The sequence below is a fragment of the Drechmeria coniospora genome, chromosome 03 (assembly GCF_001625195.1).
Source record: "Drechmeria coniospora strain ARSEF 6962 chromosome 03, whole genome shotgun sequence".
Lineage (NCBI taxonomy): Eukaryota > Fungi > Ascomycota > Sordariomycetes > Hypocreales > Ophiocordycipitaceae > Drechmeria > Drechmeria coniospora.
The window spans coordinates 5,129,257-5,156,331 of NC_054391.1; the positions used below are offsets into that span (position 1 = coordinate 5,129,257).

At 59.6% G+C, this 27,075-nt stretch overlaps 9 protein-coding genes across 9 annotated transcripts; 3 read left to right on the top strand and 6 right to left on the bottom strand.

Moving 5' to 3' along the window:
• Window positions 1-807: 807 nt before the first annotated feature.
• Window positions 808-1,038, bottom strand: DCS_07104 (uncharacterized protein; the record flags this gene model as incomplete). Its single annotated transcript, XM_040804390.1, has 1 exon — window positions 808-1,038. One exon carries the CDS (start codon window positions 1,036-1,038, stop codon window positions 808-810), a length of 231 nt encoding a protein of 76 aa, XP_040654494.1.
• Window positions 1,039-3,898: 2,860 nt separating this feature from the next.
• On the top strand, window positions 3,899-4,132 carry DCS_07105 (uncharacterized protein; the record flags this gene model as incomplete). Its single annotated transcript, XM_040804391.1, has 1 exon — window positions 3,899-4,132. One exon carries the CDS (start codon window positions 3,899-3,901, stop codon window positions 4,130-4,132), a length of 234 nt encoding a protein of 77 aa, XP_040654495.1.
• A 2,656-nt stretch (window positions 4,133-6,788) lies between these two features.
• On the bottom strand, window positions 6,789-7,106 carry DCS_07106 (uncharacterized protein; the record flags this gene model as incomplete). The annotated part of the gene is made up of 1 exon (XM_040804392.1): window positions 6,789-7,106. The coding sequence occupies one exon, from the start codon at window positions 7,104-7,106 to the stop codon at window positions 6,789-6,791; it is 318 nt and encodes a 105-aa protein (XP_040654496.1).
• A 427-nt stretch (window positions 7,107-7,533) lies between these two features.
• DCS_07107 (Cell division control protein 2) lies at window positions 7,534-9,386 on the bottom strand (the record flags this gene model as incomplete). The annotated part of the gene is made up of 4 exons (XM_040804393.1): window positions 7,534-7,819; window positions 7,886-8,131; window positions 8,330-9,005; window positions 9,350-9,386. The coding sequence occupies 4 exons, from the start codon at window positions 9,384-9,386 to the stop codon at window positions 7,534-7,536; spliced, it is 1,245 nt and encodes a 414-aa protein (XP_040654497.1).
• Window positions 9,387-11,675: 2,289 nt separating this feature from the next.
• Window positions 11,676-13,293, bottom strand: DCS_07108 (putative impact protein; the record flags this gene model as incomplete). The annotated part of the gene is made up of 2 exons (XM_040804394.1): window positions 11,676-13,119; window positions 13,175-13,293. 2 exons carry the CDS (start codon window positions 13,291-13,293, stop codon window positions 11,676-11,678), a joined length of 1,563 nt encoding a protein of 520 aa, XP_040654498.1.
• A 483-nt stretch (window positions 13,294-13,776) lies between these two features.
• On the top strand, window positions 13,777-15,020 carry DCS_07109 (ubiquinone/menaquinone biosynthesis-related protein; the record flags this gene model as incomplete). Its single annotated transcript, XM_040804395.1, has 2 exons — window positions 13,777-13,958; window positions 14,015-15,020. 2 exons carry the CDS (start codon window positions 13,777-13,779, stop codon window positions 15,018-15,020), a joined length of 1,188 nt encoding a protein of 395 aa, XP_040654499.1.
• Window positions 15,021-15,448: 428 nt separating this feature from the next.
• DCS_07110 (mucin) lies at window positions 15,449-16,698 on the bottom strand (the record flags this gene model as incomplete). The annotated part of the gene is made up of 2 exons (XM_040804396.1): window positions 15,449-16,187; window positions 16,262-16,698. The coding sequence occupies 2 exons, from the start codon at window positions 16,696-16,698 to the stop codon at window positions 15,449-15,451; spliced, it is 1,176 nt and encodes a 391-aa protein (XP_040654500.1).
• A 4,287-nt stretch (window positions 16,699-20,985) lies between these two features.
• DCS_07111 (uncharacterized protein) lies at window positions 20,986-21,880 on the top strand (the record flags this gene model as incomplete). Its single annotated transcript, XM_040804397.1, has 2 exons — window positions 20,986-21,361; window positions 21,432-21,880. The coding sequence occupies 2 exons, from the start codon at window positions 20,986-20,988 to the stop codon at window positions 21,878-21,880; spliced, it is 825 nt and encodes a 274-aa protein (XP_040654501.1).
• Window positions 21,881-22,098: 218 nt separating this feature from the next.
• DCS_07112 (uncharacterized protein) lies at window positions 22,099-22,768 on the bottom strand (the record flags this gene model as incomplete). The annotated part of the gene is made up of 2 exons (XM_040804398.1): window positions 22,099-22,682; window positions 22,750-22,768. 2 exons carry the CDS (start codon window positions 22,766-22,768, stop codon window positions 22,099-22,101), a joined length of 603 nt encoding a protein of 200 aa, XP_040654502.1.
• Window positions 22,769-27,075: the final 4,307 nt, after the last annotated feature.

Below are 27,075 nucleotides of genomic sequence, written 5' to 3' on the forward strand. Positions count from 1 at the left end.
CTACCGTGGCACACGGCCAGCCTATGGCGAAAGCGACACCCGTGGCCGTGGTGCTCGTGGTACGACTACCGCCCGAAAAGGAAGGGGATCCTCCCAAGGGGCACGGGGCGGACGGCGAATGGGTGCGAGTTGGGCTCGGCAGCCAAGATCGGACAAGGCGGGAAGGGTTGGCGGCGTGGTATGTCGTTGTCGGGGGCCTCGCCGTGGTATGTGCCAGGGGACGATGCTCCAACGAGGAGGTGAAAGGAAATTGGATGGAGAGGTGCCTCCCTTGGGTGGCCAATACTGCCCCGCTGGCTGGAATTCGAGTTGGACCAAAGGGTGGAGGTGTCGGCGGCCGTCGACCGGGAAGAATCGAATAGTGCTAACGTCTCCAAGGAGATGACGGTTTGATTGACACGAGAGGAGATGAGATGGGATGCACCGGAAGAGAGGATGGCTCGTCGAGGGCAAGACGTGTCTGTTTAATATTGGATCATGCGATGGCAAGTGCTACCGAGCCTTGGTACCAGCGGCAGCTTGGCCGCGCAGCGAATGATTACGTGCACAGGTTCCGCCATGTAGCATGTACTGCACTAAATGCAGGCACAAAGGCCAGCGCCTGGGTACCTCGTACCACCAAGAATGGCCAGCACATATTAATACCCGCTGCGTCGCTGGGTGAATGGTTCCTGCGGCGGGCAGCAAAGGAGCGGCGACAGCAAGCGACGCCGTGCCTCAAGATTGCCTCGCCAGGCGCCTCGCCGGAGTGCGCATGGGGGGTGGGGGGGGAGGGGCATGTTTTGCGTTCCCAAGATAGAATATGAATCAAAGGCGATTCGAGAGCGGGCGATTGTCATTCGGTCGAGCCTTGCCGCCGTCCAGCCTCGTGGACGAAGGAGAAGGCAGCAAGCGGTCCGGCCTGCCGTCGACAGGGCCAGCGAGAGGTGCCAGCGAGTCGGCCAGCTGGGGAAGCGGCGCCAGGTTCGGGCGGCTGGCGTGCTGGGGCCCAGGGGTCGTGCCGTAGGCAACTGCTGCCGCCATCGGACTGCTCGGCATCAGCACAGCGGCCCAGCAGGCGACGCCATACCTCTGGCAGGCGTATGGGAACGGGCTCCAAGGTGTCACCAGCAGAACGCAGAGAGGCAGGTGCTGTGAAACACGGCCGCTGAAACGACTCCCCGTTGATCAGCGGTGGCAAGCGTGCCACAAAAATACTTGGTGCGAGCTAGATGTCATCTTTACAGGCTCGTAGCGCTTGTACGGAGCACTCCGTACACTACTACATGTACCTGCACTCACTCCGTACTCGCGGCAGAATTCACGGTAACCCGCTATGCACCTACAAAGACCTACGGCACTAAAAAAACGCCTTGCTTGGGAGTCGCTCCTTGAAGTGGACGGTCGACCATCAGTAGGGACTCGGTCGCGCGCACTCACTCCGTACTTGGTACGTTGCCTATCCTCCACGGATGTATACCCATACATGGGAGCAGGGCTATCGTCACGCCCGCTTCCCGATTCCTTTCCTCGTACGACCACAAGTGCCTGCTTGGCTCTGCCTCTGAGGCCGCAGACCCCTGGCATGGCTCCGAGCTTGGCGCCGCAAGCCGGTCAGTAGGTAGTCGCGAAGTGGGCGTACATGAGTTCGGCAGGGCGGGCAAAGCGAACGAGGATAGTCGAGGTGTCCCATCGAGGTGTCCAGGTGTCCAGGTGTCCAGGTATCCTGGTACCTGCCTCCTGGTGCCAAACTGGTGGCCGGCCAAGTACTGGGTACCGTCCGGGGTAAATACGGTTTCGGAGGTTCGAGGGTGTTAGCACACTCATGTTGCATGACCACACCAGCGTAGCCGATTGGAAGGTACGCCACAGTTGACTTTCGCGCGCGCCTTGCTCCTTGCGGCCGACGGCGGGCGCGATACCGCTACAACTACGTTACATGTTAGGGACCTGCGACCTGCGAACAAAGGTAACTCGTACATGAATTCGATACTAGTCGACCTTAACCCTGAAGCCTCAGCGTGTGTGTAACGAACCTAGGTCCACATGCACAGGTACGTGCACGAGCGTCAAGCAACGACGACGGAGAGACCGGTTGATGGTTGAGACGGATTGCCTCCAGTCCCCAGTCGTCCTCGACCCGTCTTCGTTGGGTCGTGGCGTGGAATCGGCCGTAGGAGGTGTTTGGAAGGTCGTTTGGGATGGTGGAAATGCACACGCACGACAAATCAGTCGGCGCAGGAGCTCGGTCGGTGCACGGTACCGACAGGCAGCCTACAGGCACCGATGTACCGGTACTCTCCTGGCGCTAGCCTTGCGGCATTGGCCATGAGTGATTCTAAACGGCGGCAGGTACAAGCTACATGTACGTGCTGGGCTTCTGAAGCTCTTGTTCAGGGCGCCGACGTACGATGTGGGCACTGACAATGGCCAGGTCCAGGTGGCGTGGGCGTAGACAACACCGAGGGGAGACGCTGAAGAGACATTGGATGTCAGCTTAGTACCTAGTAGTCCCAGCATTAGCAGCACTAGCACGAGCAGTGCCGGCGCCGTATGAGCAACGCCAACGATGGACGCGATGGCGCCAATGCAAGGGCCGACCACACCCAGGTCGCCGTCGGGGAATCAAGACAGATGGTGACTGAGTCGTCGCTGACAGCTCAAACAGTTCATATCGGGGTCTCTCTCCCTCGCAGGCGGAGACGTGGGAGTGCGCAGGTGGTGCGCGTGCGCTTGTGCGTCCACTCGACGTTGCATGTGTCGTAGGTTCCGCTGTCGTAATTTCCCTTCGTGCAGGTGTGTCGTCGCCATGGACTCGGATGATGATGGGCCGTTCCATGCTCGTACCGACGAGAATATGGAGGAAAGGGTTTCAGCCCCCCAACCTGCTGGCACTCTTCTCCCCTCGCCAACAAGAGTCGCCGATGGATGGACAGTCGTGAAGGTGAGCGTGTGAATTCACGGCAGGGCCGCACATTTGCATGTGCGGATGGGTACCCAAGTATGTAGGTGTAGACGTAGTTGTAGATGGGTGCGAGCAAGGCATGCCATACGATAATAGAAGGGTGACAGTACGTACCCGGCACATGTACATGTACATGCAGATGCATCGAGGTGGCAGCGCATCGAGGTACATGTACTTACTTGCGCGCCTCGGGCACCAACTCCACACCACCACCCACGCAATCCTCGACGACGACCAACACCAAGGCCGACACCACCACCACCACCTCGTCCGACCCTACCGCCGCCGCCGCGCCGGTGCCGCCATCCCAGCTACCCGCCCGTCACTGGTATGGAGCAGGTCCAGGCCGGCGGTGCGGCGGCGGTGATGGTGGCCTCATCGGCGTCATGATCATGCACGGTCTCGGCCACATGGGACCTGGGCTCGGCACCAGCAGGCAGCATCACGCACCGCCAGCGAGGGACATTCGCCTCGACACATGTGCCCACGGTCACCTACACCCGTCGACCTACCGATCCCAGACGCCCCGTCGGTCGGCCAGACGGAGGCGGCAGGTGGCTAGAGGGGGAACTCGACGTCGGCGAGGCAGCGTCTGCGCGTGCCCCCCAAGGCGAGGCAACATTTTGTCCCGTCGTCGGCCGCCGTTCTGTTCCGTTGGTTCGCTTCGCTTCCGCTCCGCATCCGAGCGGTACGTACCCCGACTCCCTCGGTGCTCGGCGTCGATGGTTGAACGAATGGATCACGGAGCGAATGTGACACGTTTGACGGCTCGCTGCACGGCAACCGAACACCTGGACTTGGGCCCTCTCCCTTGGCTCGCTTGCTGAAGAATGGCCCCAGTGCGGCGTGAACCCGGCGAGCCACGTGCGTGGGCGTCGTCGAAATTACCTTGTCTCCGTTCCAAAGGGAGCCGGCCAGCCAGACAGGCGTTGGTTCAGATTCATCAAAGAATAAATGACGACGGCACCTGGACTTGGACTTGGACTCCCTCACCTCGCTCGACGGATGGATGGGACGCGGACGGACAGGAGGGCCGACGATGCATCGAGGCATCCCCGAGGCAACAAAGCTTCCGCCCCAACCAAGGCCTCACTCGTCGCCGTCTTCGCGGCCAACGCACGCCACTACCTCGCGGCGCCGGCCAGCAGCCAACGAGAAGCCGCAGGCTCGTACGTAGGCAGCCGATGACAACACCCCCCTTTCCTCCCCCTTCCGAACAAAAGCCGGCTCTAGCGTGCGCCGGAGACCGGATCAAGGACGGAGGCAGCAAAACCCATTGGTTGACATCCATCCGGCCATCCTCCCTTGCTCCCGACCGCCATGGCTCACCTGCAGGCTACACGGAGCGTGCAGGGCTCGCTGCCGAGGTGTGGCTTGCCAGCAGCGAGTACATGTTCTCCATGCATGCACCACTCGGTATTATAATATTCAGTACTCCGTAGGCTGAGACGGAGACGGCGACGGTGTGCTCGGTAGGGCGACCAGTGCCACCACATACGGCACGTGCAAGCACTGGCCGTGTGGCAACGCACCGTACAAGTGCCACGAACAGTACCTGCAGTGGCAGTGATGCAACACCCTACGCTGATGCATGCGGGTGCTGGCCTAGCATCCAGCTGGGCCTGTGCTCTGCAAATGCGCAGCGGTCGCCGTTCAGCAGGCGATGGCACCCTTGCACGGGGCCGCACATGACGCACCTGCATCGCGCCGCCGTCGGTCGCCACGAGCCCTGCGAAGCTGGTGGTGGTCACGGCCGTCGTCAGATGATTTCGTTTCGAGCCCGAGGCCGGCTGGCAGACGTTGGTCCATCAAGGCACGAAGTACGGAGTGCTGGACGGCACATTCCTCGCAGAGGCACCCGCTAACCTTGGTGCCTAGCTCTGCCAGCGGTGGTGCTGCTGCCTATTACAGCGATTGCCGCCTGCGGGGAATGGGAGGCCTCGGTACGGAGTACGGAGTACTGAGTTCCCACCGCTTATTACGTAATGAACTGGCACCTACAATTCCCTCGACAGGTGCCTAGATGGGCTTTCGAGCGCCATCTAGGGGCACTGCACAGTGGTTGCTCGCTGTATCGAGCAGCTATGGCTGCTTACCTCGCAGTGGCTTCCCTCGCAGTGGCTTCCCTCCAAACGACGACGGCCGAGTCCGTCCTGTACGCCTTCACCAACTCCAAGTACTGTACGGTGCATCGACGGAGGCTACGACGGACAACGTGACATTGTAGCATCAGTCCGACCCGAGCGAGGGACGAAGCGGCCGATGGTCCAATCTCCCAATCCTCCCTTGCGTGCGCTTGATGAACGCTTCGTCGCGCCCCCCTTCCCTTTCCCCGCATTCGAAGCCCGCCGCCCAACGGCAGAAGCAGGCTCACGGTACTAGCACGACGACTAGCAGGCAGGTCGACCACGAGGAGGGGAGGTATCTGCCGTACGTGCTCGCCGTGCGAACGGTACGCGTCGTCGTCCTGCTGCTCGCCAGCCTACGCCGCTTCGCTCTGCTAGCGGCCACCGAGGCCCCTGGGCGGCGTGGGCGGCAAACGACGAGGGAAGGGAAGGGGATTCGACCTGCCGGGTACGTCGGCTCCGTGCTTCTCGTGGCTCGATAAAGAAGCCATCGCAGGTCCAGCTTCGCGTCCTGGCCGACGCCATCAACTCTCCTCCCTGCCACGCGCCTCTTCCCTCATTCTCGAACGCGAACGAGCGCCCGACAAGGCCCCAAGGCCTCAGCCCCAACGGCAGCGGGACGTGCGCTCTGCTGGACCGACCGCCCATCTGCGACGGTGGCCGAGGCCAAGGAAACAAAAGGAAGTGGTGGTGGAAAAAAAAAAGGAAGCAAACTCGCGGACGGATGTACCCTGTACATGTGCCTGTTCTGACCGCGCTGAAGCCATCGGACTGGCCGGCCTCACTACGGACCTGGGGGGGTGGGGTGAGCATCCCGGCCGGCCTGAAATCGGGCATCGATGCAACGGTCGGTTCGGGGCCACGCCTCGCCGCTTGCTTTTGCGAACCCGTCCGTGTGATGGGCCATGTGTGAGCGACCATGGCCGTGTCCGCGGACTCCTGCAGCATCCGACGATCAGTACGGATACGATACAGTGGCAAGTACGGAGTGCTGTACGAGCAGATGTAAGTGCACCGCTCCGTAAGCGCAGGTGCATGTGTTCGTGGCCGAGCACCCGTACCAGCATGCCTTCCCGGGTCGCGACGTTCCTATGAATACGAGTACCGCGGCGAGCTGCACCGGCCACTTTCACCTCGACCCGGCGGTAGGCAAGGGAAAAGGCCCGGCGAGGCAAGGGACCCTATGTCGTCTCCGGCTTCCTACGCAGCGCGTTGATGGATCGAGCGAGAACGGCTCCTGTCCGTCAGCACCCACCCGCTGCGCTCCGTGTCGATCGCGATGCGGCAGGGAAAGGAGGATGGACAGAAGAGACGCAGGCCGAGACGGGCGCCTCCTGCTGACGGCAAATGTAAATGTAGGGAACTGCGTGCATCATGTTTGCAATTGCTGACGGCAATCGTACATGCAGGGAAATGCGTGCATGATATCTGCTGTGCTGTGCCGACCTGGTGCGACTACTTTTCCCCTGCCTCGGCCTCGCACTGCACCGTCGGCAGCCGTAAGCGCTGCCGCTCCTCTCCTACCCACGCACGTTTCATGAACCGCCTCCTCTCGTTCCAATCGGCTCCATCCAGTCAGTCACTGATGCACTCTTCCTGTCATCTCTGTCCCGCACGGCAGGTTGGTACTTTTCATAACATCCATACGGAGCGCAGCACACCATGTGCTCGTAACGCCTCGTCGCCGAGCCATGCGTGATCGGCCCATGGCAGGGTGGTCAGTACCGTCCATCATCCATCACATCCGGGTCGGTGGCCGGCCTGGAGGCGAGACGCGACGCGACGAGACGAGACGAGACGAGACGGGCCGTCGTCCGCCGACCGACCGGGGCCACCGCGTTGCGTATATCCACGATCCAGTCGACGGAGCGATACGAATCTGGTGTCCTTTCATCCTTGCCCTCATCCTCACTCTCACCCTCACCCTCACCCTCGTCCTCGTCCTCGTCCTCATACTCATCCTCATATTTCCTCCCCCTCGTGACCCGACGTTGACCTGAAACGAATCCGTTCGAGTAAGCTGACCACGCACACATTATTGAAACCCATCAAGGCATCGTCATCATAGTCCAGGTACGAGCTCCCACAACGACACTCGTTACTCAAAAAAAAAAAAGAAGTACCAGTCTAGGTTCGCAGCTCACCAGGCCGACCGCTCGTTCGCTCGCTTGGCCACCGTCCATCATGTTGTCTCGACGCGCGACGCCGCCGCCCATGGTATCCATATCATTCATGCCATGCGCCGGCTCCATTCTCGTTCTCGCATCCCACGACGTCCCCGTGCTCCATAATCTGTCATCTGTGATCCGTGATCCGTCGTCCAGTTCGGCATGACTCATCTACACGTAGACACTCCGGTACATGATGAAGGAAAATCCACCTGCCAAAGTCTGCCTGCCCGTCTGCCTCGCGGCTCTCGTGGCACAGCACCGCAGTGTTGCCCTCCACTCCGTTCCTTTCCGCTCAGTCGTCGCGCCCTCCAGGTGTGCCGTCCCCGTCTCGTTCATGCCCACTGCGCTCGGGGACGGATCGACCAGACAGCCGGTCAATCCTCCCACACTTGGGCGCCATGGGGACCCAGCCGGAGCTTGCGACCGCCGTGCCCAGGGTGCCGGCAAGCTTCTTGCCTCGTCGTCCATCTCCGCCCGTGCACGCCGCCTCGCCGTATCCTGATAGTCGGCGGGGGTGGCGATGAAGGGCCGCCGTTTGTCGGTCCGGGTTGCAAGGTGCGCGATGCCGTCGTTGCGCGCTTCGACTCTCGCACGCGCGCTTTCCCGTCCCAGCTTGATGGTGCTAATGGTAATAGCCGTTCGACCGTCCGACGGCCGCCTGCTGCTGGGCGAGGTAGTCCTCGAAGTAAGGGTGGTTGCACGCCTGCTTGGCCGACAGCCGGCTCGCGGGGTCGTACACGAGCATCATCTCGAGCAGGTCGAGGCCTTTGTCGTCGAGGTTGCCGCAGATGGGGTTGCTAAAGTCCCTTTGCCACTTTGGGAAGGAAGACTTGAAGTCGGGGTACGACGTGACGCCCGGCCACTGGTCCTCTCCAGGCGTGCCCAAGATGCTGCTCGCGAGCGCGGTTGCACGTCAGCCCATCGGTCCAACCTCCACGACGCGAAACGACAGCGGCCTCTCCTTCCGTCCCGTCCACTCGCTCGGCCAAAGGCAGGGAACGAGGGGCGCGGAGAACGAGCGAGGGGGGTGCTGGAGCGGGCGGGCGGGCCGCGGGCGGGGGAAATGGGGAGGGTTGGGGCTTTCGTACCGGAATATCTTGAAAATCTCGTCAATTTCCGAGTCGCCCGGGAAGAGCGGTTTCCTCGTGCACATCTCGGCAAAGATGCAGCCGACCGACCACATGTCGACGCCCGTCGAGTACTGTCGGCCGCCGAGGAGGATCTCGGGCGATCGGTACCAGAGCGTGACGACCTCGTGCGTGTACGTCCGGAGGGGCACGCCAAAGGCGCGGGCGAGGCCAAAGTCGGCGAGCTTGAGGTTGCCGTCCCTGTCGATGAGCAGGTTCTGCGGCTTGAGGTCGCGGTGCAGGACGCGGTGCGAGTGGCAGTAGCGGATGCCTTCGCACAGCTGCATCATGAACTTTTGGATGACGACGTCGCTGAGGCCGAGGTGGGTGATCTTGTCCGAGGTGCCGTCCGGCAGGGCCTTGCCACGACCGCCGTCGCTGACGGGCAGCGCTTCCATGTACTTTTTCAGGTCGAGGTCGAGGAACTCGAAGACGAGGTAGAGCTTGTGGCCGTCGGCATGGACGATGTTGAGGAGCCGCACAATGTTGGGATCCTTCATCTCCTTGAGGAGGGAAATCTCGCGAATGGCGGTGCTCGGCACGCCCTCGTCCTCGGCCTCAAGCCGAATCTTCTTCAAGGCGACGATGCGGCCCCCGTTGGCAAGATCGCGGGCCTTGTATACCACTCCATAGGTGCCTGTTTCCCATCGACCGAGGGCATTCCGTAAGCTTTTGGTCCCCTCACAACGAATTGAGGACTTGGCCACTGGAGGAGGAGGAGGAGGTGGCGGCGGCAGCGGAGGCGGGGAGGAAATAAAGGAGCTCAGGAGGGGATGGGAGGACGGGAGGACGGGAGGACGGGACAGTGGGAGGATGGGAGGATGGGAGGACGGGACAATGGGAGGATTGGAGGATGGGACAGTGAGGATGGGAGGACGGGACAGTGAGAGGATGGGAGGACGGGACAATGCCAGGACGGGACAGTGAGAGGATGGGAGGACGGGACAATGAGAGGACGAGAGGACGAGAGCATGCACGCACCCTCGCCGACCTTTTCCAGCTTCTGGTAGTTTTCCATGACGGCCGAGACGGCGACGCGTGTGCGTCTCGGTGGCAAAGGATGGCTGGCGTGGGCGAGCGTCGGGAGGCAGGCAGGGCACGCCGGGATCGACGTCGGAGTCGAAGTCGATGGTGCAGCAGCAGCGCTCGCCGTTGGCCTTCGTCGACGTCGGTATTTGGTCCGCGGAAGCGGGAGCGGAAGCGGGAAGAAGTCGGCGAGACGAAATCAAAGGCACTGGCGGTGGCGGGTCGGTCGCCAGGTGGGCGTGGGCGGGTCGAGGGAGGGGAGGGGTCAACAATCAATCGCGGGGAGCCAGCAGAGGCAGACGCGCCCCCAAGTACGAAGAGGGGACGACGATGGGAGGAAAACACGGCAAAATCGGTCGAAAGCGGCTGTGCTGCTTTTCGTTTGTGCTTACGCGAAGACCGTCACCGTACTCTTTCCTCTTTTTTATTTTATTTTGTTTTGTTTTCCTTTCCCTTTATCCTAGGGAGGCTCGATACCTGCGTGGATGGAGGAGAAGCTGATCCAGGCCATCTTACCGGCGTGTTGACGAGACGCTGACGAGAGCACCGAATCGGACCATGACTAATAACCGGCTACTATAAGTAGAATTTAGGCCTACATGCACAGTAAGTAATACAGCAACTACCGAGGGTGCTGGCCGACTGACTCCGACCGGCCACTGACGCCACTTGTTTTCTGTTTACTTTCCTCCGCTCACTGGCGGCGCTTGGTTGCCGATGGCGCGTTGGCGACCCCGAGCGGGGCATATCGATAAGCGAGAGGCCCCTAAGCCACCGTAAATGTACGGTGCCGTATGTGCTGTAACCCACTATTAGCGCTATGCCTGCGTCGTGGCAATGCAAGGACAAGTACGGAGTACGGGGTACGGAGGATGGACTTTACTCCGTATTACAGTGAGTAATTACATGCTTACAGTACTTATACGGAGTACGCAAGTACCAACTTACTTGCAGTAATACTCCGTACATGTCTGGTACCTACTTACTTACTGTAGGTTATATTTATTACTACCTAGTAGGTAGTACTCATTTACAGTCATCATCCCACCCACTCACTCAGTGCTGCACGGAGAACTTGAGGCCTCGTCCCAGTCCTCCGTACACGCTGTCCGTATCAAGGACTCCCGAATCCTCCGTACATAACTACTTTGGCACCACAAGTACTAGTCAGGCACGCAATAGTGCCACTCGCCTAAGCCCTCGTCCCGGTGTGAATAGCATCGATACATGCAGCTGGTTCGTGTGCGCATGGATCCACGCACGACAACGCAACAACGAGCAAGCCCATCATCATCAATCAACAAGGACCCGACAACGCCACGAGTGCTCGACGGCGTCCAGTGCCCAAGTAATACGACGGCAGCCGCGGGAACCCGAGCTTGGGCAAGGCACTGCATGTACAGTGGCGAATCGCCGTATGAATTGCGTACTTGTGCATGTCCATGGCCTATGCGGATATGCCTGCTATTCAACTAGACGTACGAGCACTTTGTTGTTTATTGTTTGTGGCCACCGCTTGTCCAACACGGTCATCGCACGTCGAAATGAACGGACCACATGTTTCGTGGCTTTCCAGCTATGGCATGCTTGTGAATAAACATGCACTGCACTCGCATGCACACTCGCATTCGTTACCTTTCCCACCTGACGTCTGCATTGCATTGAATCTTGTGCTTCGTCCCTGCATCTGCAGGTCGCTTAACCCGCTCCTTTTGCCATCCACTCTTGACGCCATTGTTCTCCTTCGTCTCCGATTTCGGCGTTTCCTTTGGTCCAAGTCCTTGCCGTCGCCGACGTCGTCCACTGTGCCTGTCGTGGTACGTGCAGAACGAAAGATGCTTGCCGAGCATGTCGTCATCGTCTCTCCCGAGCCGCTCCCGAGCCCTGCCTTTAGCACCTGCGCCCTCTCGTTGTGCAAAGCAAGGCACGGCGTCATGTGCCGGCGCGAGTGCATGCATGCGATGTGGCTGCGATGGTGCGGGTGCACGTCTGTGTCCTGCTGTCCATGTCCATGGGCGTACGTGAGTGTAAAAGCCTTAGCCCTCAGCATCATCATCGTCCGTCGAAACGCGGCGAGGAAGTCGCCCCCTCTTCCATCCCTCTCCCAGGGTGGAGCTGCTATTCCCTCGGCCGAGATATCGGATGCACGTCGAGAGGTGCAGTGGTTCGGTGTAAGCATGACGTGTTCTGAATTATCGTGCGTGCTCTGGTTGGTCGTCGAGGTCGTCGTCGTCGTCGTCGTCGTCGTCGTCATCGTCGATGCATCGCTGTATCGCCGGTGTCACTCGCAAAATGAACCCGCTGCCGCCATTCCGGATTCGCCTCCTTCGCCACCATCTCCCTGTTGCGTGCGCCGCAGTGCGAGAATCTTCTCCAGCCGGAGTGTCCCCTTGGCGCCCCAACCCGACGGCCCAGCCTCGACGTCCGGCCGCACGGCGACGTACCACGTCCAGGCGCGCCGGTCGAGCTCGTCCCTGCTCAGCACCCCCGCCCAGCTGGCGTAGAGGAGCCGCAGGGCGCCCAGGAGTCGCCCGAGGTTCTCCTGCCTCTCCGAGTTCATCGACGCCGCCGTCTTCTTCCCTTCGCTCGCGCCCTCCTCGTGCGTCGTGGCGAAGCTCCGGAGCAGGTAGTTCCGAGCCCCCTCGGGCCGGTGGATGGCCATGCCGACCGTCGACGCCGCCGGCCGCGTGTCCTGCACGTCGAGCCCCCAGACGGCCTCGCCCGAGAGCGTCGACGTGCGCTGCTGGGAGGAGAGGGCGTCGCCGATGCACTCCCGCATCAGCCGCCAACGGTCGGGCCCGAGCATCACGCCGCCGTACCATCTTGTCAGCACCACCACCGTGTTCTTGACCTCGGACCCGCGCATCGTCTCGAGCATGAACTTTCCGCAGCCCGATTCGCCGTCGTCGAAGGAGGCCTCCTGGACGAGTGGCGAGCCGCCGTAGCTCGCCCGCACCGCCCACGCGTTGTGCGTCGCCGTCTCGAGCTCGGGCTTGGTCGTGAAGAGCTCCTTCATGAGGCCTGCTCGTTGGTTCGGCGACGACAGAGAGGCCGCGTGCGCCATAAAGGTGGACGCCTTCGACGTCACCTTGCGGCTTGCTGTCCACCTCTTCTTCTCCCGCCGTGCGTCGGGTCCTGCCGCGCTGGTTCTGGCTGCGACCTGCAGCGAGGCCGGCGAGTCCGGAGTCCACGCGTAGCCGCCCCGTTTCAGAACGGGCACCTCTCGCCCGAGGACCCGCACCCGAGGCTGTCCCTCTGGAATCTGCTCTTCCGCTCCCCGGGACGCCTTCTCGATGCCGATGCTCACCGCCTTGGTCCTCGAGTTCGCGCTCACGACCGCCTGCGCCAAGCTGAGCCGGCTGCTCGGCGGCTGCTCCGGCATCGTGAACCGTAGCAGCTCGACGGCGAATGCCAGGACCAGCGGCGCCCGGTTGGTCACGAGACTCGTTTCGCCGATGACTCCCTCGTCCACCGTCAAGGGCAGCGTCAACGAGCCCTCGAGCTGCTCTGCCGTCATGGAGCTGTAGTCCATGTCACGCTTGTGCATCTCGAGCTTGGCCTTCTTCGGGCTGGCCGACGCCAACTCCTCGGCCCCGCGCTTCTTGCCATGGCTTTTGCACGCCGCATGAAGGCCTCGAGCCAGCTTCGAGTCGTGAATCGCCGACTCGATGGTGCTCAAGGGTGCTTGCGCGATCTGGTCGATACTGGTGAGGGGGGGACCGATGCTGCGTTAGCCATCCGGGCACGGTGCTGTTCGAGTTTCGGAACCGAGGGAAATACCTCCGAAGCTGAGACGACTGGAGAGCCTTGACGTGTTGCATGGCCGTCAATATGGGAACCTTGCGTGACGTGAACATCCGCAACAACTCCTGTAAATCCCCCTGCCCTGCCGCGGCCATGTTGGCGGTCTTGTTGCGCTCACCTTTTCTCCTGCTCGTTCAACTCCAGCCTCTTGCGATTCCAGTGACGATTCTTTGATGGCAAAGCGTTTGCAAGAGTTGCAGGGTAGTTGGGACACCTTGACGCCCGCCTGAAGTCTGTGCCCAGTATGAAGTAATTACTTGCACGGAGTACGCCATACAGACATACTTGTATGCATACAGTGTTGTACAGTGCTTCGTTGCATGTCCAAGTACTCCTCCGTACTTGGAGGTGTGACGTTCGATGGTACGTACCCCTGCAGAGCCACTTGCCTTTCTCGAGCAGCGTAGCGAAGCTCCTCTCGGGCCGTTCCCACCTCCGGGATCCATCAACGCTTTTTTTACATTGCACTCATTATTACACGTAGGCGTTCTCGTGTTGCTTCGTTTCGCCTCTTACCCCTTCCCTTCCCTTCTTCCTTTCATGGACGAGATCGGACAAGGACGAGCAATGTCGCATCGATGATTCGGCCTACGCGCGCTGTCGCCTGGACCGCACGCCTCCCCCCTCCGACACAATGGCAGCGCTTCGCCAGCTCCTCGCCTCCATCGCTGCGACAGTCGCCGAAGCTCAAAGCACAGCCGTCTTCCAAGCAGCTTCGTCCTCCCCTCCCTAAAGCACCCGCCATTCGGCCGTATAAGCCGTATGTTGCACTGGAGGCCTTTTTTTTGACGAAACTCGGCGCTGACGGCACCGCAGGACAAGCCACAAGCACGACAAAGCGACTTCCCCAGACGCCCGATCGGCCACGACTCCCTCGCCCGACACCCTTCAATCCCTCTGGCGCCGCTCCTGGCTGCCCCTTACCGGTGCCGCTCTCATTTCCGGCTTCTTGGGCTTCTACATATTCGGCACGGCCGCCGCCTCTCTGAAGACGCCCCCCTGCCCAGGGTCCGGCTGCGAATATGACAGGCCCACGGGCCGGCCCCCTGCCCTCTCGGGCGACAACGCCGACCAGTTCGACAAGGAGCTCGACTTTGGGGAGTGGTGGATGGGCATCACGCGCCTCCGAAGGAAGCTCGCCGAGCGCGCCGACGGCCACGTCCTGGAGCTCGCCATGGGTACCGGACGCAACCTGGAGCACTACAACTGGCAACCGCTGAGCGCGGCCGCCGGGGGAGGGGTCGTGCCGCAAGGGATCCTCTCGTTTACGGGCCTCGATATATCCGTCGACATGCTCGAAGTGGCCCGCAAGCGACTCGCCGAGACCATTCCGCCCATGGCGTCGTCGGCGCCCTCGGTTGGCGCATCCACCATGGCCGACCATGCTGGCGGCGAGTTGGCCTTCCTCGGCGGTCGCCTACGTCTCGTCAACTCCGACGCCCACGGTGCCATCCCGCCACCTGCAGCTGGCGGTCCGAACGCAAAGTACGACACCATCGTCCAGACCTTTGGCCTCTGCTCCGTTTCCGACCCGGTCGGCGTCCTGTCCAATCTCGCCTCGGCCATCAAGCCCGGCACCGGCCGCATCATCCTGCTGGAACACGGAAAGGGCTGGTACGGAATCGTCAACGGTCTCCTGGACAAGAACGCAGGAAAACATTTCGAAAAGTACGGCTGCTGGTGGAACCGAGACATCGAGGCCCTCGTCGACGAGGCGGTGCAAAGGACGCCAGGTTTGGAGCTCGTCAAGCTGAGCCGACCCATCATGTTGCAGATGGGAACTCTCGTCTGGATCGAGCTCCGCGTGGCGGACCGGCCATGATACGACCCCTCCCTGTGGCCGCGGGACCTCGGCTCGTTGCATTCCTCACCCACCACCTCCCATCGACGCGTGCACGACGGAGCGGGTGGGACGGACACGGCAACATCATCGGCTGTGACGACGAAAAATCAAATCATATAATGTAAATTTGGAGATTTTCCCGTGTATTTGCAAGAAGTTGCGCCCGGCAAACCAGTCTCCCATCTTTTCGTGCCTCGTGGTGTAGGCAAGGCGAAAACGACACATCTATAGATACATGTACTTTTACAACCACAACTTTTGGCTCCGTCAGTTGGTCGTGAAAGAAGAAGGAAAAAAGCAAGAAATCAAAAGCGCTGCCTCGCAAGACAAAGGTCCATTTTGCGGCGAGTAATATTCTCCAAACTCCCTGCGCTTGTCGCCATTCCGATACAAAGGACATGATGAAACTAGCAGCCGTCGAACAGACCGTCGAGCTCGTCGATTTCGATGGTCTCGGCGCCGTGCTCCCACTGGATCATCTCGTGAAACTTGAGCCACTGGTCGGCCTCGTCTTCCTTGCGCACGCTGAACTGCACGCTCGGTTTCATGGCCGGGCTCATGAGGAAGGCCGTCGTGGCGCCGAGGCGGGTGTCGCCGAACCACACGTCGTCCCGGTAGCCGTACTCGACGGCCGAGTTTCGCTCGACGGCGTCGGGGGCGGGCGCCTCCTTGCTCAGCTTGCGTCTCTGCAGCACGTCGGCCGTCTGGGTGAACTCGCGCTCGTCCCTCTCGAGGGGCGGGGAATCGTGGCGCATGTCTCTCGAATGCTTCAGGTGGCGCGTCTTGAAGGAGCCGACGAGGGCCATGGGCATGGTCATGTCGTCGGCGTCGTCGAACTCGGGAGCCGACAGGTCGATCTCGGGCGACGGGCTCAGGATCCTGCGGCGGGATTCGACATCGTCGGAGCCCGAGTCGTCCGTCAGGGAGACCGAGGGCGTGACGACGGCGACGGCGGGCGTCGCGGGTTGGGCGATGCCGGGGTCGGGCAGCGACTGGCGCGGGCACGTCGTGAGGAAGAAGTAGGTTCGGCGGGGGTGAACCGTCTCGAGCTCCTTGGCGAGCGGGCAGGGTTTCGACGAAGACCAGCAGGGGCGCTTCATGAAGGAGGTGAGGCGGGAGGAGATGATGGCGCACGGGTTCGCCGATCTGGAAGGACAAGAGTCAGTCAGCGAGTGTGTCGGGGTGGCGAGCGCGGCCGAGGGCGGGAGAAGTCAACGTACTGTTGGACCGACGTCAGCGACTGGGACAGGACGGTGGCGAGCTCCTTGATCAGATGGGGTCGGTTGGCCGTCGACCGAAGCTGGACGACGGAGGCCTCGACGATGTCGTCGTTGATGCTGGCGAGGTCGATCTTGGGCACGACGCCGGCGTCGGCCATCTCTATGCTGGCCGCCGGTTTCGGCGAGGGAGGCGGCGTGTGCTCGACGACGGCGTCGGCCGAGGCGGCGACGGGGCCATCGTGGGACTTTTTCAGGCGCTTGCTCGGATGTGAATCGGGCGACCGGGCGCGGGCGTCGGACGAGTGCGACGACGAGGATGCGGGCAGGGACAGGCGACCAGCGCTCTTGGAGGCAGCGGCACGGGCGGCGTGCGTCATGGGGATGTGGATGCCCAGGCTGGGCAGGGAGAGCGACTTTCGGCGCGTGTTGTACGGCATGTTGGGTGCGTATCCGTCAGTCGTCGATCCGTCGTCCTTGGTCGTCGATGGGATGGGATGGAAACGGGAGAGCGAGGGCGGCGAGGCAGGGCGATACCGTCGGACGTGGGAGGAACGACTTCGAGTCGGCGCGGCGAGGCGAGGCAGGCAGGCGAGACGAGGTGACGAGACGAGGCCGGCGAGGAGGCGCGCGTGAGGTGAGGACGGAGGGACCAGGGGGAGGAGGAGGGGGGGGGGAGGGGGGGAGGGTCGATCTCGCAAAAGGAGAGCTCGTCGGCGAGTGCGAGTGCGGAGGGATTATTATATAGAAGAACGAAGGAGAGAGATTCACGACGACGGCACGCAGGCGTATCGTGAACCGGCCGGAGGTTGCGGGAAGGAAAGGAAAGGAGGGAGTTTCACGGCAACGGACGTTGGACTCGTGCTCGTCGGTTGCGGCAGCAGGGGGCGAAGGTGGTGGTGACTCGTCGTCGTCGCCGTCGTCGTCGGCGTCGTGGTAGGTAGTGAAAGGGAGGACAGGATGGGATGGGATGGGGAACGGGGGCCCTGGCGACGACTCAACAAGGGGAGGCGAGCTGCTCAGGCGATTTTTGGCGTTGGCCGGGAGGAAGGCAGCAGCGAGCGAGCAGCAGCAGCACCAGCTTGAACTTTTTTTTTCTTTCCCCCTGCATCCTATTGGCCGGCAACTGGATGCAAGCCTGCCGAAGTGGGTACCGTAGCGCGAGTGGGGCGGTACCAAGAGGCAGGAGGACCTTGTTGTTGGTCTTGCCTGCCATGTGCTATGCCCGATGCAGGCGAAAAGGGAGGTGCATTCCACGCGCTTGCACTCTTTTGTCATGGTTGACGGGAAGATGCGCTAAAAAAGGGTACGTACCGACCTGTTATTCCTCCTCCGCCCGCTCTGCCTATCAACTCGCCTCCGCGAGGGCCGTGAGGGCTCCGTGGCTGGCAGGGCAAGGCGTGGGTGTGGGTGCGGGCGGAGGGGTGTGTGGGTGTGGAGGCTGTGCGTCGTGGTTCATTTGTCTCGACAAGAGTCGTACGTTCGTTTGCTCGCTTGTTCGTTCGTCGACGGTGAAGGAAGTCGGTTGGTATTACCTGTCTGGAGCTGTGCAGGCCTCGCAGTGCAGGTACTTGTAGGTGCACTGGTCTGGTCTGGTCTGGTCTGGTCTTCTCTGGTCTGCACTGCACTGCACTGCACGCACTGTACTCCGTACTTGTGCTGTAATTACATGTTCCGAACCACTGCCACGCTCTTGTCTTGATGGATGGGTTTTGAACTCGTCGGAATCGGCGTACGGCAAGCACTCGCAGAGGTGCTTGTAAGTACGAGAGCACAGCAAAGCAAGTACACCAAACGCAAGCTTCACAGTACATAATTGCACAACACCTCCAAGTACCTACAAGTACTGCACGCAATCGCATGCGCACCTACCGACGTAGCGGCGGCGGTACGGCTCTCTCATTCGCTCCGTTGCCTCCGTCCGTTCGCTCCCTCCAAGCCTTCCAAGCCCCCCCAAGCCCTCCAAGGCCTCGCGGGCCGCTGACAGCAAACTCAAAAAGGGCAAAATGGACGGACGCGTCTGCGTGGCGGTCGTCTCGTTTGCTCCTCGAACGTTCATGTCGAACCAGGGCTGAGACGAGTAGCCGACGACGCTGACGATGATGGACCAACTGGTCGCGCGCACGCGCATGCACGAGCACGCACTCACGGCCACGATGCTTGCGCGAGGCCAGCCGTCTGTCCGGAATCCCAATCCCGACTCCAATCCAGGGACCTCCTTTTTGTCGCAAGCGACCCGCCATGTTACGACGGATGCTTGAGACAGGGGGCGGGGCCCATGCCCTGCAGTAGGCTGCAGCGCGAGCGCATCTTGCATGCTACCTAGTACCCACAAGTACCTGTATACTGGACTTGTACTTGGGACATCTGGGTGTACTGTACGTACTGGCTACCTTAGGTACCTGCATGTACTTAGTGTACTGCACTTGTACCGTACAGTAGCTGCGAGTGGTGACGGGAGCGTCGGCAGCCTGGAGGAGGGGGAAGTAGCGCAAGTACTTGTGTTGATAAGGAATACCGTAAGTACTTGTACAAGTATACTTGAGAACGGAGGACGGAGTACTTGTACTTGGTACTCGGTACCTGCGCTGACTAGGCACCACACCTAGTCCAAGGAACTAGTCATAGGTACGGAGTACGGAGTAATTACTTCTAGGACCTACCTACCTAGGCACATGTACCAGGGCGTGGCGGGGTACGAACGACGACCGCAGCAGCTGTCCCTGACGCAGTTGTCATCGTGAGACTTACATGTACATGTACATGCAAGTACGGAGTACCCTGTACGGAGTAATAGGCAATACCTGGTGATATCCTTCGTACCTTGGTAGGTACTTCTTCTTAGTACAGTACGAGTACTTAATACAAGTCAGTAAGTACCTAGTACTCCGTACTCTGTACTCCGTACTCCGTACTTGAGTAGTAATTCCTGTACGCTGTGGTGAAACCGAACCTGTTCTGTACAAGTACCCAAGTACCCCGTCCTGTAATTAGCAAGTATTTAAATACTTAGTTCCTCATTTACGAAAGAGGAGCCATATTCTTGCACGGAGTACTCCGTACGGAGCGCGGCAAGTATATTAGCTACAAGTACTCCCTACTCCCTACTCCGTATAGTATCCTAATACGTGCAAAGTCCGGAACACGATACTCCGAACAGAGAGTGGAGTACAAGTACTCGCAGCACCTACTTGAATACTGCGCTTGTACATAGACACGAAGCAAGTATTATTACTGTACTTGTACTGTATTTACTCATACTACTTGCACCCGCACAATGCTCCGAACATGTATTTAATACTTACTCCGCACAGTACTCCATACACCTACTTGCAGGTCATCTGCACGCTGTACGGTATCTTTACTGCGCATCTACTCTCACTTCAAGGCACAAACGCAGGCGGGAGTGCAGTGTACGAGGGTGAACATGTCCGTAACGGATATGCCTGTGCATTGTGGCACAGAGTATCGAAGGACACCCTCCTTGTCCCGCTACTTACAGGTTACGAGTCACGGATTCAGAGTACTTACGGCGAGTCGTGACTGTTCGCCTCGGTACCCGCCATCCGTACCAATGCTGGGCACGCACATCATTCATACTAGGTACTAACCTTAGGTACTAGGTACCTAGTAATTAAGGTACCTAACCTACCTGTAATTAGCGGTCCTCTGCCTGCCAACAGCGAGCGAGGTACGTACCGTCCAGATGCAAGTACCAGCGGCAAGGTACCAGTACGCTTGGTTGGCGAGACGCAGCCTGCCTGCTTCTGAGCGAATTGTCAGCCACGCATTCCAACAATAGAAACAACAGATCGCGGTGCCGTCGCGGATCCCCTTCCATCGCGGAAGGGCGACCGATCAGAGGAAATTGCACCAAGTGTACGAGCACAGAGTTTGGCCGATCGATGATGACCTCATACGGAGAACCTACCCAAGTATGTAGGCCCGAAGTGAACTGCTGGACAAAACAAGGCAGGCAAGCATTCATAGTAGCAGGTGTACCTTGGACCTGCTCCCCGAGCCTCGTCGACGGACGAACGGGCGAGTACCAGTTGGTACCAGCACATGTATGGAGCAAGTACTGTACTTACTGTACGGAGTAAGTACTTACTGTACGGAGTACGGAGTACGATGTGCTGTACTTGGGTTCTGGTACAGAGTACGGCGATAACACATGATAATTACTCCGTACAGGACACCTACTTACATGTATTTACTTACATTTGCTAGGTACTCTGTAGAAGACAGCAATACTGCAATTTACTCCGCGACGACAGAGTGCTTGCACAGTGCTTGTACGTGTAATTACTGTACACCCACGTACTTAATGAGGTGAACGGAGTATTACTTGTACTGTAAATAGTTGTACTTACATACTTACAACTATGTGTATTACTTACTGTACTTGGAGAGTACGGAGTACGCATACAGTAAGTACTTGCAGTGTCACCAGGCAATACCCCGCTGCCCCGCCGTCGCCTGTTCGTGACGTCCACCCTGTCTGTTCGTCAGCGTTGGATTCAGCTTCCATGGGCCGAGGCAAGCATGACCAATACCTGACCCGAGAGAGCTCGATTATTTCATCGTCTTGTGTTGCTTACAACCACCTCCGCCACGGCCGTCACCATTGCCATCATCGTCGAGACTGCACAACCTCCCGCCATCCCCTTCGCGGCGTGACGAGCTGCTCCATTCTCACACATCCTCCAGCGTCGGACGTCGGCAGCATGAGCTCAGCCATCGACGTCTCCTCCGTCTGCGGCGAGGCCGCCAAAGGGCACGAGCGCGACATAGTCGCCGTCTTCGTCAGGCTCGTCACCGCGGAATGCTCGGCCGAGGAGGCGGCGGCGGACATCGACAAGCTCTACCCCGTCGGCAGCACCGACGCGGCCGAAGAATTTCTCTGGTCCTTCTGGACGCTGCTCGTCGCCACGGTCAAGAAGGTGCCGGCGACGAGCGATCCGGACCGGATGCAGCCCATGGTCTCCATGATCGCACACCTCCGCTCCCTGCGGGATGACGAGGTCGAGATGTGGGGGCAGAAGACGCGCGTCTGGTCCGAGCTGCCCATGCTCGGGCCCTGCATGCGAGACGCGTGGAACAGTGAGTGACGACGGCTGGTGAAGGCTCGCCGGCGAGACGACGGCGCTGACGTGGACGCGGCCGACGACAGTGCGACCCATGTTCACCGGCACCGAGGCCGAGACGGAGAGCATCGCCGAGTGGATCTCGCTCAACTCGTTCGCCGCCCGCGTCTTCGGCGCCAAGCTGCAGTCGTGGGACAACTTTGCCATCTGGGAGATGCGCTCGGGCCTCGAGGAGCCGCCGCGGGAGACGACGAGCGCCAAGGATGCGAGCCTCGCGACGGCGTGCGAGTGGATCGCCCACGCGGGCGAGGCGCTGCACGAGCAGGGCCGTCAGGGCCGCACCCTCGACGCCATGGAGCAGCGGGCGCTGAAGCCGGGCACGCTGTTCAGGAGCGACAGGTCTGGCCTCGGCGACGAGCGCTGGCGCTTCTGGCGGGAGAGGATCGGCCTCTTCGGCGCCGGCGCCGGCAGCGGGGAGCTCAAGGAGAGGGCGCGGAAGATGGTGGAGAAGATGGAGAGGCTCGATTCCTCGTAGCGCCGTCGGTGCCTCGTCCGCTCTTGGCAGTCGTGGAACTACCCACCGCCGCAGTCGATGGGGGGCAGCCCGTCTCCTTGTCCTTGGATGCCTTGCTCGGCCATGGGTTGGTTTCCTCGCGACGCAGCTGTACGGCACAATGCACCTCTCCTTCATTTTCCTCCTCCCGTAGCCTCGACGCGGCCGGTGCTCGCGCCTCGCGACCATCAAGGGCCCCACTACGCGTACATCATGTCATCGTCCTCGTCCTCGTCCTCGTCCTCGGCCGCGGGAACGACGGCCTTCTTCCTCTCCATCTCCTCGCGGCACATGGGGCAGCTTCCCTTGCTCCTCAGCCAGGGCCCGACGCACTCGAGATCGAAGCGGTGCCGGCCCTCGCAGGGCAGCTCGACGACGAGGCACCATTCGTCGTCGAGGTAGGGCACCTTGCAGATGGCGCAGTCGTCGTCGGCGAAGAGCTTCTTCCGGTCGACGCGGTCGAGGGCGTCGAGGAAGGCCTGGCTCACGCCCTTGAGCGCCGTCGGGGGGTCGTGTATGTCGCCCTCGAGGGAGGCGACGAGCTGGTCGAGGAAGGCGCGGTTGTCGGCCGTCGGCGCCGTGAGAGACAAGGTCTGGAGCTGGTCCTGAAGGAGGCGGAAGAGGGCGGCGGTGGCGACGGGCGTCGGCGTCGCGTGCGGATTGTTGTGCGGCGTCGGCGTGTCGGTCGCCTCGCCGAACTGGTTGAGGAGGGAGAAGAAGGAGGCCATGTCGACGCGGCGAGAGCTCCGCCGGGCCGGCGCCGAGAGCTGGACATTGTGCTCGACTGCGACGGGTGAGCGGCGAGCGGTGGAAGGAGTGAAGGCTAGCGTTGGACCGCTCGTGCTGCTCACCTTCGTACTGCGAAGCCATGATGGTGGCGGAAGTGCAACGATTCTCTCGCTGGACGGGCCCTGCAACCGTCGTCACGTCTCGACAGATACGCTCTGCCTCGGTCTTCCTTTGCGTCCTTTCAACGGACAGATGTTGCGAGGCGAGGACGGATTCATCAAGAGCAGGTTGGCAGACAGATAGGGGCCAGCAGGCAGACGGTCGTCGTCACTAGCTGGCTTTCGAAATTCGACATCCGGCCCCACGTCGGATGGCGGCGGGCAAGGCGGGGTGGAATACCTTGGTTTCTAGCTCGAGCACGAGCACGGGGGTAAGCAAGTATTACAACTACAGTAAGTACTGACTTGCTCTGTACTCGTTAGTACACTTGCTTACCTAGTACTGTACACCTACCAACTTACAGCATTACAGCTACACATCGCGTACAGTGCTTACCTCTTGCGGCCACAACCAGTACCGCTATACACATCTCAACTGACCCTACATCGCGTGATACCGCATAGCACCTGTCCCAGTCAACGAACGGCCCCAGAGGTGGTGGCCGACGGGGGTGGTGCACTAAATACTATTCCTTGAGTTGTAGCTAATATCGTACCCTCGAGTTGCAGTGTGCACCGAACATACTTGCAGTGCGAATGTGCACAGTAAGCACCTTGGCTGAGTACTTGCACAGCTCAGTGGGTGATCCTGTCAGTATTACAAGTACTGTAAGCATATGTACAGAGTACGGAGTGCTTGTGCAAGCGCCTACAGTAAGTACATGTATGGACCGCTCAGTACTCGGTACAAGCAGAAATAAGTTCTGTAAGCATGTACTTATACCTGCTGTATGTACGGAGTACTCCGTACATGTACACCGTATTTCCAGTACGATTCGGAGTGCATATTATTACGGAGCAATACTTGCTGTAATACAAGTAGGTGTACCGAGTAGTATTCAAGTGCAAGTAAGTACATGTACTTATGGAGTAATACATGTGCCTGTACTCCGTACTCCGTAGTACAGTAAGTACAGTAAGTACAGTAAGTACGTACAGCTGCACTTGCTTGCTCCGCACTCCGTATTCGAGTACTTACTTGTATTAATTACTGTCGTACCTCTGGAGTACTTCGTGTTAGGTATCATGTTAGAGGATTAGAGTTCAGGTACCTGCTGAGAGTAATATGGGGCACGTTCAGAGTACCGAGTGCTCCGATTCACTCATCACTTGCATGCAAGTACTTGCAATTGCCACTTACTTTCGTACTCGGTACGGTACCGACGCACATGTATTATTATTGCCATCTGTACGGAGTGCTCCGTACTTACACTCACATCCAGGCGTACTTGTACACGTACTTACTTGTAGCCGTACAGTACACTTGCATGTAAGAGTACAGTGTTGTAGGGAGTGCAGAATGACTCTTGGTACCCTTTCCTCCGTACACTAGCATACGATGTGCGTACAAGTGCATGTACGGGTACCAATCCGATACGTGCGCGCCACCTACTGTATGCATTGTAAGTACTTGGCAAAGTACGGAGTACTGTAGACGTGCATCGCAAGTACCTGTGCAGGGATCAAGTGCCGTGTTCGTTGGTCTACCTGGCAATGTGCTGCTTTGTCGTCGGGCACACACGATAATGGATCGGGGAAATGGGATCAGTGGGAGCAGAGGCACGTGGTGCGTGTTAGATTGGGAGCGGGGACAGACGAAAGTGGCGAGGTCACGACTCGCGCAACGCCCGGCGCCTAGCAGAAGCTGCTGGTACTTCGTGTTACTGTACAGTACTACTGTACTGTACTTACTCACTGACACCCAAGTACTTACTTACAGTACATGTACACTTGTGCTTGTACATGTACACCCAAGCAAGCGCAACTTTGGATGCACATGGCGTGCATGTACAGTAGGTGTAACAAGTACAGTACTGTACTGTACTTACTTAGTTGCAGTACTGTACGGAGTGCGCCCACCTGCCCTGCGACGCAGCCGAACCGGGGGTGCCAGATGCCAGATGAGTACCTGTATCTTGGTACTAAGAGTTCCGCAAGCAAGGGGCCGCTGCGCGAGGGGATGAATCGAACGAGTCCCGGCCACGAAAACGTGCTCTCCTCAACGTCGCCGTCTGCCGCATCCAAGCAACAGGCAACGGCGGGATGCGATGCACCAGCGTCGACTCGGTCGGAAATGCACAGTACATGTGCTTGCCTCTGTCGTCAGGGCACGGCTGGCGAGAGAGGGGGTGCGGACCGGTTCGATGACGAAGAGCCGGTTCGCCACGGAATGAAACGGCGCGGAGGACGATCAAACAAGTCGGACAGGAACGATGGAATCGCGTACCCGTCGCTTGCCTGATCTCTTTCGAACGAGCTGTGAGGGAGTCGATAAGCTGACAGGTACGCCCTTCTGATGGACCTACCGGTATTTACATGGCAGCCATTCACATACTGTAATTAATACTGCAAGGAGCACATGCAGGTGTTCTCCGTACCTGTATTGCTTTTTCACCTTCAGCTACCCCGTACTAGTCGCACAGGTTCAGCACCAGTAATACTACTTGTAGTATGGAGTAGCGCACCTCTACAGTACCTGCAGGCATGAGAATGCATGTGCAGTCCTCCGTACATGCGCACCTACTGTACGCCTACATAGGTACTTACATGTGCTCTGTACTTGGCTTGAAATTACCCAAGTACAGTCAGTACAGGACTTACAGTACTCACATGTCTTCCGCACTTCGCACAATTGCACCTACCCGTGCGGCGCATGCGACGCCTACTTGTGCCTGGTCAGTGTGGTTGTGCAGTACGGAGCGCTGAGTACGGAGCGCTAAAGGGAAAAAGTGAGTGCAAAAATAGTGCTTGCTCGCGAGATGGCCGGCGGCTGCCACTGGGGAGACCGTCTGAATGGCCTCCTGCCTCTGACCGTGAACCACCTACCACGGAGCAGTGCCTCACGACACGACAAAGTCCCTCCCAGCCCACTTGAATCCAACCGTCTCCTTCCACTTCAACAAGGCCTCGCCGACATCATCTCTTTTCCCCGTGTCGCCGTCAACACCATAAAGGGCCGGGAGCTGGCGAATCCGACGACGGTTGGGCGCCTGTGTGGGTCGATTCCTTAGCACCAACCCGACCGCCTCTTCCGAGACGCCCAGCGTTCGGCGCCCCTTTTGGCACGGGCAAATCGTTGCCAAGCACACGTCAACGTCCATGGGATTAGTGCTGCAACGCCGTACCTCCCTCCCCTGCCTCGCAAGCGGCACGCGGGAACGAGCGTTTGGGGTGTGCTGCGAAAGTCTGCCTGCCATGAATTACTCGGTGCATCAAACGGCGGCGGCATGTTACACGTGCTCTCGAGTCAACGTCCCCTCCCCAACTCTCCCCGTTGCCCGTCTACGGACGAGCAGCGTACCTGGCACCAGAGGAAGACGGACTTGCTACGAAATCGCCACGCAGCACCCATCAATGTCTCGCCGTCGCTGCTGGGCGTCGTCGTCGTGGCTCCGGCTTTCCAAGCACGAGTACTTGCTCAAGTACGGAGCACCGTCGTGGCAGGGAGGCACCATCACATACGCAAGTACGGAGTATTAGTTGTATTACTCTTCCGTGCTTTCGCCACACATGTCAACGTACGTCGCAGTACGGGGGCACAGTACCTATAGTACGTGTACATTCTTGAGCCGGCATAGGCCGCCCCCACCCCACTCCGCGCGAACTGCTTGCTACCTTGGTGCCTAGCAGGTGGTATTATTTAGTACCTGGTTCTTGGCCGATGCAACCTCACTGGCAGCGGTCGAGAAGCACGACAGACCACCATCCTCCATCGGCCCTTGCAAGTACATGCACGTCTTGTGCCTGCAGTACGCTGACATTTCAGCTGCACTGGTACTGCGCATGTACGTGCCGGCGTGCATGTGCTGTGGGCGTGCATCCAAGTCCCGTGCGCCTACGTAATGGAGGGATGCGCCCTTCCTGCAACATCGACCTCCGCCACGAGACTGCACTTGCACGCAGCACCAAGCGCTACGCCAAGCGCTATACCGAGTGCTGTGCCATGCGCCGTGCCAAGTCCTGTGACGAGTGCCGCGACAAGTGCTATACTGTACAATACATGTACCTACTTAAGCACGGAGAACCAAGTTAAGTAGGTGCAGTAGCTACAGTAGGTACAGTACGGAGTAGGTACAGTAGGTACAGTAGGTACAAGGTACAGTAGGTGTACTGTACGTGCAAGTATAAGTGTACCGCTACAAGTACGCTTGTCCAAGTATACCAACTCGTACCAAGCCAAGGTCGAGAAGCACGTAATTACTTCGTATGGACTTTCCGTCCTCCGTACTT